This window comes from Siniperca chuatsi, linkage group LG5 (assembly GCF_020085105.1).
Source record: "Siniperca chuatsi isolate FFG_IHB_CAS linkage group LG5, ASM2008510v1, whole genome shotgun sequence".
NCBI lineage: Eukaryota > Metazoa > Chordata > Actinopteri > Centrarchiformes > Sinipercidae > Siniperca > Siniperca chuatsi.
Window position 1 is genome coordinate 20394262 of NC_058046.1, and position 12588 is coordinate 20406849.

Sequence of the window (12588 nt, forward strand, 5' to 3'; positions counted from 1 at the left end):
CTTTATGCTAAGCTAAGCATCTCCTGGATATAGAGTGGTATCAATCCTCTCATCTAATTCTCACCAAGAAAGCAAATAAGCATATTTCCTAAACTGTCAAACTTTTCCTTTAAGAGTAAAATATATGGTGTGACAGTCATAAGTCGAGTCAGTTTATTTCTATAGCACATTCAAAACAACATGGGCTGACCAAAGTGCTTAATTAACAAAGAAAACAGGTCAATAGAGCAAACACAAATCATGCATATACCCTGGCAGAGAGCAAGATCAAATAATAGCAGTTTAGGTACATTTAAAAGCCGAAGAAAAGAGGTGGGCCTTGATCTGTGCTTTGAATAACTCAGTAGAGGGGGCAGATCTGATGTGGTGGGGTTTGTTCCACAAACTGGGGCCCACCACTGAGAAGTCACAGTCATCCCTGAACTTCCGCCAAGCCCAATGATGACCAGAAATGACTGGTCAGTGAACTTGAGTGACCTAGTTGGGGTATAAGTCTATAAAAGTTCAGATAGGTTTGTAGACAAACAGTAAGGTTTTAAAATAAACTCTAAAACTGACAGGAAGCTGGTGGAGGGAGTTACAATAGTCAAGACGGGCGGAAATAAAACCGTGGATTACTTTTTCACAATCTTGGAATGATAAGAAGGGTTCTACTTTGGCTAAGGCTTGCAGTTGGAAAAAAAATGCCTCTCACCACAGAGTTTATCTGTTTGGCAAATTTAAATGCAGAGTCAAAAATCATCCAAATGTTTTTTGAATGTGGTTTGACAAAGGATGACAGTGGGCTGAGTTTCGTACACAGAATGCTGGTGGATTCAGGGGTGCCAAAGAGAAACACCTCAGTTTTCAGTTCATTTAGCAGCAATAGGTTTTGGGACATCCAGTCTTTAATGAATTGGAAACAGTCAAATAGAGGCTGCAATGAGGGCTGTGGCATTTTAGCAGGAGGTAAAGCGGTTCAAACTGATTAAAAACAGACACGGCTATAGGAGGATCAAGAGGTACCAGAGAGGAGGGTGAGATTTGTTTTCTATCTTGTCGACGAAGAAGTTGAGAACATTTTCACAGGTTGCTTTGGAGGGGTCAGGAATAGTGTTACCAGTTGGGTTATTAGCAGCATTTATAATGCTCGAAGGACTTTGGTTCTATGGCAGTTGTTGATATTAAGTCGGAGAAGTATTTAGTTCTCGCTGCTTTAACACTGTCCTGATATTGAGTCAGGTGGTTTTTAATTATCTCATAGGAGATTTGTAGCTTGTCTTTCTTCCATTTTCGTTCGGCCTTCATAATAATGAATAATGTGTTTGGCAGGTTTCAGTTATGTGAGGAGTCTTGCAAAGTGCCACGGTCATATCAACCTCTTTCACTGTATGCCAAACCTTGGATGAAGCACAGAAATGTTGAATCTATTAGTTGTCTCATCCACATGTTTTAATGCAACTTTAGGGAGACAAACTATATAAGCAGATGCAGAGTGTGGTAGCATTGTTTCACTATATAAACCACGAGCCAGGGCTTGGATCCCTTCTCAATAAAAACTACACTTGCCCTAATCTGTTTAAAACCAATCATTGTAAAAGTCCATCAATAAGAAACCTTTTGTGATTACCTTATGTTGAGACAGGCTGTACTGTGTAATTGAAATTGCTTAAAAGTATGAATCAAATGACTGCTACTGATCCCTGCAAAAACAATTTTAGTTTCAGTGCTGAACCGATTGGTTGTATATCTTCCACATCAGCAAAACTTGTTGACCTTCTTCATCGTAAAAACCTTGGCCATCCATCAGAATATGAACTCCTACTTTGATAGGTAAATAATGATCCATTGATGACCTATAGCCAAGTGTTATGCTAAGACCTGCTTCAATCATCATAATAACAAGTTAGATCAAGGCGTCTCTCTTTCACAGGAGCCCGCACACTGACCTTGAGTTACTATAAGCCCAGTGGTATTACAGTATGTGTTCTCTGCCACTCGACCAAACGCAAACATCTTCAGTCTGTCATCATTTGGATACAAATTAGAGGACATGCTCAGTTAGCCTCAAATGAGGGGAAAGAAAGATGAAAAGTCATCGAGGGAGAACAAAATGTGAAATCCAGACATGCAGACACCGATGAAGAAGAGACACAACAAAACACACACGACAAAACACACAGAAAGAAAAGGAAACTGAGCATTTTATTACTTCAGTCAATTCTGATTTGATGTATAGCAAAATCAATTCAATTTACCTCTGCAATAACTGTATACTGTAAATCTGCTCCTTCTTTCATGATCTCTAATCCAAAAGGATAAGTGTAGGAGCCCTGAACATCTCTCAGTGTTTAAATAAAAACACACGCAAGCCTACAAGTGCTGCCAAAGGACCAGACAATTCAAATCACATGAGAACCAATACAGAGCACACACACACACACACACACACACACACATACACAGTAACACAACTGCTTGTGATAAATCATCTCCACTGTACAACAGAATTCCACCAAATAGTGAGGAGTAGCCCTTGGGGAAGAGGGGGTGGTCCACATGTGTGATGCTCTTGCTGTGATTTCGGTTATTCCTCTTTCCTTCAGGGAATGGGAGATCAGGCAGAACTAACGATGTTTCTGTGTGTTAGAGCTAAGATTAACTCCTACAACAACAGTGAACATCTGCCTGTATGCGCGACGTCTGGGGTTGAAAGGGGAATCATGGACTTTAAATGTAATGCAGAGATGGGTTGTTTAGGAGTGTTTGAAAGGGAGTGTATGGATCCTGTGTTGTCATGGAGATAAATGGTGTCCCACTCACGTTCACACGTTAAATCACTGTAAAGTGAAGTGGCTTGGTTTTGGTTTTATACCTACACACACACACACACACACACACACACACACACGCGCGCGCACACACACACACACACACACACACACACACGCACTGAGTGTGAGCTCATGGCTTACTTCTGCAGGGTGAGGCTGAGGTTGCCAGTGCAGCTCTTGATCTTGTTCTGGGCCTCCAGGTGGTTCATGCCCTCTGTGGCGATGCCGTCAATAGACAGAACTATGTCTCCAACAGCAATACCACCTTTAGCTGCCTTCCCACCATCTGTCAGCTGCAGAAACACAAAAACCACAAACATCTTAAATTATCTACAAAACCAGCAACATCACAGTCAGGATTCTTAAGCAGGAGAGTAGGAAGTACACATTCACTCTGTATTTATCATAGGATGTATGGATCCATTCCATTGCAAAAGCATTTGGGCAAAGCTAATGAAAGACCTTGTTCTCTACCACACGATGGAGGGTCTACTGTACATTCACTGATGCGTGTCTAATGGCAGGAGCCTTCATCTTTGAGTTACCTGTGTTTCTTCTTTATGACCTGCTGTCATACTGGGCTTACAGCTTGTTAGAGAAAAGAGAAAAGTTCAAAAGGTCTCTTAAACACAGCATGTGTGAGAAAAAAGATCAGAGCCATAATGCAACACTTCTCGGTAGCCATTTCTTATTGGTAGGTTGCTTGATGAAAATGAAGACAAAGAAAAAGATTTTTCTTTTATAAACATACATGTATTGAAAATGTGTCAGTCAAATGTATGTCAAGACCGCAGCAAATGGAAGTTGACAAGTAGCAAACTGATAATGGACCTTATTTCGAGCCAAATTTCAACAGTAGCAGGATAACTAAGAGGTTGCTGTTTTGTAATGTCTGCTTCTGTAAACAAAAAAAATGAAGCTTATCTTGAAACATACTTTGCAGTTACAATAAAGATTAACTAAAGCAAATCTAGTCCCAGTAAAAAGCAATTATGCCATTATATTTGGTGCAAAATGCAGTTAAAATGGTGACAAATAGCTAATGGGACGCTTCATGGTGTAGACACATTCCAGTTTTATTGGCTTTGAGGAAACAGCAATTACAAGCCAGACATCTCTTAGTTTGCACGCATCATAAAATATGCACACACTCCATTTCTCTTGTCTCTGGTTTTCAGTGTCTTCCATGATTTTTGGAGGTATGCTTTAAGTATCTGCATCTAAACAAAGTTTAATTGCTGCACTTCCACTCGGGGGTAAGCTGGTTAATTTGAAACAGATTCAAGCCACACAAAAGAACTCATGTTGAGCAGCAGGGATGGTATTTAATACCATCTCTGCTGTTCAACATGGCTTCAACATGAACAAATGATGTCCTGTATCAATTCTATTCTTGACAGTGATAGTAATCGTGCTGGGGGAACAACTGTAACATTTTCCACACCCATAACTGGTCGTGTTATCCATCTATTTGTGAGCAACGCTGAACATATTTGTTGGAGCACAGTTGCGAGGCAACTAAGCACTTAACAGGCACACAAGTGGGCCTGAGTCCACACCAAAATAAAATCTAATTAGATTAAATGTGTAATTATGTGTTCTATTTTTTGGTTTTGAAACTATGCCCTGTTTCCTTCTTGGTAAAGTTTAATGTGTTATCGAAGTACATTTATACAGGTGAGACAGATTATTTTAAATGATTTAAGTAACGGTGACACAAATATAATGTTCTCATTAATAGAAAAACAAAAAGGAGAAACAATTTAATTATGTTTAATTCCTGCGTAAATATCATTTAAGGAGACTTTTTTGTTTCTGATACATTGGGGTTTTTTACACACCAACAGACAGGGCAATACACTGTGGCAGCATGTGTCGTATGAACCAGAGCCATTCTTATCAGTAGGCTGATGGAGGACAGTGACAAATTTGGAAATGTGCGTAGGACGTCACACACTGTATCTCTTGTCTTTTTCCCATGACGGCAAAGCACAGTATCTAAGACCAACCTGAACAGTATCATTACAACAATTTTCTTTCATGACAATTATTGGTTTATTTTTTTTGCAATGCAATGCCAAAGTGTAAGCAATCAAATAAACTAACAATTTGGTTTTGTGTGTTTGTTATATTGTTAATAAAATGGGACTTAGATATCGTTAAAGTATCTTAGAGAATAAAAACACCTTGCAGCTGTAATTCTGACCATTCTTGGTCATACAGAAGGTCTGTGTGTGTCCAAAGGGGAATGAGGTCATTTGTTTCTTTTGACAGCATGAAAAAGGACCACACAGCCCACTTCACTGAACATGCACACAGACCACTTTTGTGGCTGTTCTATCTATGAAGTGGCTCTTACTCTTACCCACCATCTATCAGTTCAAGTGTAGCTACTGAATTTGGTGCTTCTACAAGAAAACATGTTTCTGCTGAATGAGAAACGACAGCCAAGGATGAGAGAATGTAATGTGGGTTTAGACGTCTTTGGTGTGTTACATCTTCCTCTGTGTCTGTTTCCTTTGCCCCTATCTTTGTCTCACACACACACACACACACACACACACACACAAAGACAGACAGACACAGGCAGGGCTAATAAAAGAGGCTCTGCACCCGGATTAGTGTTAAGACTCTGCGGCCCCAACCTTTTATAGTCATATTAGCACAACACACGCAACATCACTCACCACCACTCACAACCACAGAGGGCAGGAAGGAGAGAGGGGTCGACTTGACACTGATTAAAATTGCATGGATGGGAAGGAAGGGAGAAACAGAGGGAAAGAAGAAAAACTACCACTTAGTACTCTGAATCTGTGGACTCTTTATTCTGTGTACATTCTAACCTATTTGAATGGGTGTGTTCATGCTAACCACTCTGGCACTGTTATAGACCTCACCACAAAATGTTCAATTATATGTTTTCCCCCAATTAGTGCTCTCTTCCTGCCCCCTACACACAACTGCTACCTCTCTCTCACCACATACATACAGACACACTCACCCTAACTCACAAAACAAGAGGCCATACAACACAAATAGAATTTTAAAAAATGTATTTGTGTTCTAAGTACTTAAACTGTATGTCTTCATTCCATATGAGTGTAAAAAAATTGTCCGTGCTGATAGGAAATCTGTATCCAAAAGCAAACATTTGTTTTCAATCACTATGATTAAAAAGATTTCAGAGCTCAAAGTAGTTAAATTTTCATTTCAAAGAGAGTGCAACAAATCAATGAGAAAATCAGAAACAGAAATCTAAATAATCTGTTTATGGAACAAATCAAAGACTTCAAGTTTCACCAGGGTATTTGATTTATGGCTTGGTTGCTTTGGCTATGACAGAAAACAGCAGCTTTAACACTACGCACATATCCACTGGAGACACACACACACACATACGGTACATGTATCTAAGTTCATGCTGTTCTATCAAGCACACTCTCGGACAACGGCTGAGCTCAGCTCCAAATGTGCAGGGGCATCCGTTAACAGTTGACCACGACTTATATTAATAACCCTTCGGGAATCTGCCCTTTGAAGAACCACCAATACAAACATCGCAACAGTGAGACAACTAAAACAGATAAGATTTAGCTAGTGATCACAGTGGAGCATCTAGCAGTTAAAGAGCCAGATATACTGTATTTTCTGAGGAGTTAGTAGAGACCAAAACAGAGCTAAAAGGAGAGTGAACATTGCACTTACATTCATCAGGTGGCCAGAAACCAACAAGTCCTCTAAATTAAATGACAAAATACATAGTTTGTCCATGCCCTTTAGAAAGACAGCGTTTTCTGATCTGACGCCCCTATCAGCAGGACGACATAATTTGCCTTCCAAAACTGTTACAAATCACTGTTGAAAAATAAATCTGTTTAATGACTTGACAACACTAGGGAAAGATCATGGTTTGGGTTAAAATAAGTACTTAGTTAAGGTTGGAAATATATCTTGGTTTGGGTTAAAATGACTACTTAGTTAAGGTTAGGGCACCTTCATCGGCATGGTTACAATATTTAACCAAGTGGTTAAGGTTAGAGAATGCGCAAGTTCATGGTTAAAAGAAAACAATGTTGACTATCATTCTGAAATGGGAAATGAACAGGGGTCTCCCGTGACAAAGTATGATGTATTGTTGATCCATCCATCCACCCCAGCCTCCTCCGTCGGTGGACCTTAAGTGGCTCTATAGAAGCCTCACACTAATTCCTTCACTTCAGTCACTTCAGTGTAAACAAAGCTTGTTATGGGGCACTTGCTGAAATGACTGATGCTGTCGTTCTTCTTTGGAGGACAGTCTCCCAGAAATACAACTCCAAATTAATGCTAATGTTCCTCTGTGTAAATCTAAATGTGTAAATGGCAATATTTTTAAAACAAGTTAACCATGCCACCATGCTTTATATGGGTTTAATATGTTAAAGTTTGTGTTTTTCAGGTTGTTGTGGAATTCTTCTGCCCTTAATAGGCCATAAAAAAAATAAAATCAATGCTTTATTCAGCTTTAACTTGATTTCACAATTTACAATTTACATGCTTTTTTAAAACATCCCTAATATTCTGTATTTTCAACATACACTACCTTTGCATGAAATTCTCCTGCCTTATTATATATTCATGGAAAAGTGAAAGGGTCAATACTCGTGTCAACACTTATTCAAAAGAATGAGAAAAACACATGCAGCGTGTTAAAGCCTTCACAGATGAACTTGCCATTATGCTTCCAGCAACGTCAGTTTTCAACACATACGCTGTCTGGTTTAAGTGCTTTGAAAAAAAAAATTGGTTCCAACACATAGCAATAAAGGCTTGCTGGAGTGCTGAAACACTGTCTGGTTTGAACATACACTGACCAGTTTGAGTGCTTTGAACAATGCCTGCTTTCAGCACAAGAAGTGACAGAGATGACAGGCAGATGGTTCACATCACGCTATGATAAACTCTGAGAGCAGGAGACACAAATACTTAGATTGTTCCTTTTAACTCAAACATCCACAAAAGCTGCTTCCATATACCAGCCTTCAGAAATATTTATTTCACTTAGATTGTGCTGCTTCAGGACCAGACATCCAGTAGGTTATCTTATAGGGTGATTTTTGCAGGACAAGAAATGTCCCTGTACTGTATATTTGAATTGACAGTGATAGTAATCGTGCTGGGGGAACAACTGTAACATTTTCCACACCCATAACTGGTGGTGTTATCCATCAGAAAATTGTAATTAGGAAAAATGGTCAAAGAACCCTTGTGTAATACTTTTCTATTAATATAATTATTTATCATAACATTAGTTCCTCATTTATGACCAGAGTATGCATATTAAAATTAAACTTGTGCAGGAAAATAACATGACCGCTGCGGTTCTGAGATTCTCTTGGCAACAAAGTAAACAGCAAAATAACAACAACAAAAGTTAGACGAAGAAGCACAGAGTTTGAAGGGTATGAGACAGAGTGGAAGAAACATAAGCGTGAGGAAGATTAATGAAGGATGTACAAAGACAGAGATGGAAAAAGTTAGCAGAGAGAAAGGGGAAGCTTAAGAAAGTGCAGGAGACAGAAGCAGGGACAGACCTAGTTTCAACCTAGTTATATGATCCATCAGTAACACGTAGTAAACTGTGTTAGGCCATGTTTCATTTACAATTTATGCTCCTGAATGAGGTAAATCATGCAGTTATGTCAGCAGTATCATGGAAATACCTGCAACAGGATCTAGTGTTCATCCAATAAAATCTACTGCTCTTTCTCAGCTGTTACAGAGTGCAGTTCACTTCCATCTCTTGGCTGCAGTTTGATGCTGGCAGAGTGATTGCTTGAGGCTTAAAAGTCAAGTTCTTGAAAATGATGAGATTCTTTCAGAGGAAAGAATCTAAAGCCCATTGCATCACTAATGTATACTGTAGAAAGGTACAGTACACCTTACTGCAGGCTAGTCATATATTAAAAACCTGACAATGGATTTACAGTATGCCATACATGATACAACATGATAAAGTAGAAAATGGAGATAAGAATACAATAGAGACTCTGGACATCATATTCTTTATAGAAAAGGCAGCGCTCTAACTGGGAGTTAGAATCAATACAATGTTATACAGTTAAGTTTTTAAAGGGCCTCAACCTACTAGCGGATCTCTCTAAATGATTGAACATTCCTGTAACAGTATAGGCATAGCGTGTGTTTGCACATGTGCATGTGTACCCATGCATGTACACCCCCATGCTGGTGCACTAACACACACATACTTTAATCTAATGAAAGCATCTAAAAAAATAACAGTTTCTTCCCCTAAAGTTATGTGTGCACCGGTGTCTAATAATCACCGACTGACTTGTATGTTAATGCAAGACACGCTAATAAGAAAACGCAATATCAGATTGAGTTCCCATTGATAACTCACTGCAGCTACAACTGCCAAACCCACAAAAACACATTGTACAAATTAAACATAAAGCTTTGCACATGAGATTGAGAATCTGGCCAAGAGATCTGCCATACTTACAAGCAGCCTCCCCATTCAAGTGTAATCCAACTCTGATACAAGCTGATAATAATCCTATTGATGAGTTGTCAAATAAAGATAATACAATGAATGTGCTAAACCTGAAGCTGAAAGTAAATGCTTAAAGGTGCCCTGTGAAGTTGTATGGTGAACAAAGTTTCTGTTTACATTCAGTGTTACTCACCAAAATGCATTGTGTGTATGCCTGAGGTCTGACAAATGGGTTGAATGTATTTCCTTCCTCGTAAAACATTTGCAGAGCCGATTTTTTGAAAAATTTGAAAGCTGCATTGTTCACACCCATGTTTACTGGCGAGCAGTCTTCTTCTTCCCCGCTTTTTCTGGGGCGCTGCTGCATTTTTTTGCCGCTTTACTGCCACCTGTAAATCAGTGGAATTGTGTGACACAGTTGGCAGGAATGTGTACAGCGTTACCTGCGTCATTGTGCACAAGCACGAGAAAAAACACAACGGGGGTCCACTCATAACAACATTTCTCCATAGCGCTAATAAAACTCCACAGGGTTCCTTTAAGTAATTTTAGGAAAAACAAGATATCACTAACTGTGTAAGTAGTAGTGGACAAGGGAGCTCAAGGAAAAGTGAACACACCAACAAAATAAACTCTGTCACAATAAACCTGCTGGAAAGCATAAACCATGTCATATTTATGAGTTTCACGGTATTCAAGTACTGAAGTGTGGGTTTTTCCTTTACACGGGCATTTACATGGAAAGGAAGTGATGGGTTATATATGTCACAGAAGGCTATATTGTACAAAAAAACCCCAGAAATACCAGCATCAACAAATTCACATGACATTATTTTACATTGTAAAAGCTAACTGCTAAACTAGAAGCGAACAAGCCAGCATTCACAGCCAGACTCAATGATGTGATTGTCATGGTGCTGGGGGACTTAGCATTGGCAGAGCTGGTGAACACACATTCAGGAATACAGCCATTTGAACACAAGACTGGATTGTTCTTATTCCATATGAATGCTCAGTAAGTTACTTGTGAGTCATCAGTGGCACACACTTACAGTGTAATTAATCCAAAATGGTGGTTTTAAGTTACAGTTATATCATGTTTAACTTGTTTATAATATGTTCTAAATGAATGCTATAGTCGACGTCTGAAAGGAGAAACCTGGCCAAAAATAATTAAAATGAGTTAGAGTATCAATTATTTCCTTATATTCTGAAGAAATGATGTGAGTGTTATTACTCAGTATGTTTTCAATCAAGTAGGTTTGTAGCTCAGAGGGTGAGACATCCATCCAGAGACTCTGGGAATAAAAACTGCTTGAATGTTTAGTAAGGCATAAGTATCAATGGGTTTCTGGTCATAGTGGCAGTTGAATGATACCTTAAAATTGCATATTTAGAGAAAAAGCTAGCTTTTTGATTCCCCTTGTACCATAAGAAATGGACAGTAAACTGACTAAACTAACTCTCAGGGCCAAACCACCAGCACACATTTGTAAATGTTAATTAAAGCTTGTTGAAATTTACTCTTATTTAAATATTATCATCACTAGTTTTGTCTTCCATTATGCCAGTAGGCATGAGTTCACTGCACAATGTCCAAACAAAGCATCAAGTGCAAATACTGAAAAGCCAGAGGAAAGAGGATAGCTACTGCTGTTACACCAACAGATTTATTTTCCTTTTATTGATCTCCTAACCCACAGCCATTAAAGTTTTATTTATCAGTTTAAGAGTTAAGTTTATCAGTCAACCAATATTATTATGAATAAACATGATACCGGCCATGAGGCCAGTATCCTGTGAGGAAGGCAGAGGAGACATGGCGGAAATGATCAGCTACTGTGGAAAATACATTATAGCTGCATTAAACAATAGGGTATTCAAGTCTCTTTATTGTGAGTTCACTGCAGTACATGTTATGATCTGGCTGTGCCTGTCTGCCAGGGTTATAAAAGTTTTCTGGCCTCACATAATTCTGTTCATTCCAGTTACACTAAAATAGCCTCCTTCAAAAACATGTGCTACTCAAATTAAGGAGATAAATTGTGCAGGTATGTTGTGTGTGTCACGTGTTTTTAAGGATTATTCTTTCAGTGTCTTATATTTTATTATTATGTCCTTCAACTGACCACTATAGGTAAGTGACTTGATGAAATCCTTCGTAAGAGTTGGTCACTATCTAACATGAATCACTGAAGCAGCCTTTCAACTAGTGTAAGTTATTTTGAAATCTTAACAAAAATAAATTATAATTCAACATTATAATTACTGGAACAAATGTGACCCTGTATGAAAAACTGTAAAGGTTTTTAAGGTGTATTTAAGGTGTTATTTTCATTTCAGCATGGTTCCTGTATTGGCATGTGTGACACTGAGGGCTTTTAACAACAGATTAGTCATTAGCCATTACCGGTGAAGACAGAAATGCCTTAGTCAGGTAGGAACAAATAACTGTCAACATGCAATATGGAGGGATGAGAATATTTCAAAAAAGTAATCCCTCTCTTTTCTCTCAGTTCATATAATGATGCAAACCAACCTCACAAGCGCTTAAAAATAATAAAAGAATAGTGACAGCACAAAAAACCACAAGAACTGAACGCCACATCTTGAAATGCAACGTTAGATCTCACAAATTTTAAGGAGTGTAAGATTAATTGTCGAGCGCTGTGAACACAGAAAAGTCTAGTCTGTTACATTGTCCAAATACAACAAGTCTGTCCCAACAAAGCACACACACATAAGCACTGACAGATTGATTTGTGGGAGAGGAAATGATAAGTTGTTGATTCTGGCTGTGGGACTATTTCACTAAGATAGATACTCAGAGGGAAGCATGGGACTTGTTTGATTAAGACAGATTTAAGTATTATTAAGTCACATGAACAAGCTGTCCGTGGCTCTGGTGGTCTGGTATGAAAGGTTAAGTCACAAAGTTTGCAACATTACAGGTTTGACACCTGGTTCAGAATCAGAATCAGAATCAGAAATACTTTATTGATCCCCGAGGGGAAACTCTTTTGTTACAGCAGCTCACTATCACGTCAATGCACACAGGAATAGTGATTAATTGTTAGTGATGCAATGTGAGTGTAAGAGCAAGTACTGTAAGAGGGAGGCAGAAAAGACAGAGACTATACAGTCTTTTAAATAGACCCATCACTGTGGTCAGTTGTTATCATCGCTTGTTTGAAAAGCATCTCCGGGGAGGCTGGGTCCAGGAACTGCATTCTTCCACGAAAAAGGTTTTAATATAGATTAGCTGTCCAGTCATCT

The 12588-nt window shown here is 38.8% G+C and overlaps 1 protein-coding gene across 17 annotated transcripts in view; it reads right to left on the reverse strand.

The window, feature by feature from the left end:
* The window catches only part of pdlim5a (PDZ and LIM domain 5a), a 62981-nt gene that overhangs the window by 45274 nt on the left and 5119 nt on the right, over window positions 1–12588 (reverse strand). For all 17 annotated transcript variants that reach the window (XM_044196731.1, XM_044196730.1, XM_044196729.1 and 14 more), the window contains exon 3: window positions 2955–3106. In XM_044196731.1, the coding sequence (XP_044052666.1) occupies window positions 2955–3106 (152 nt within the window). The remainder of the gene's footprint in view (window positions 1–2954; window positions 3107–12588) is intronic.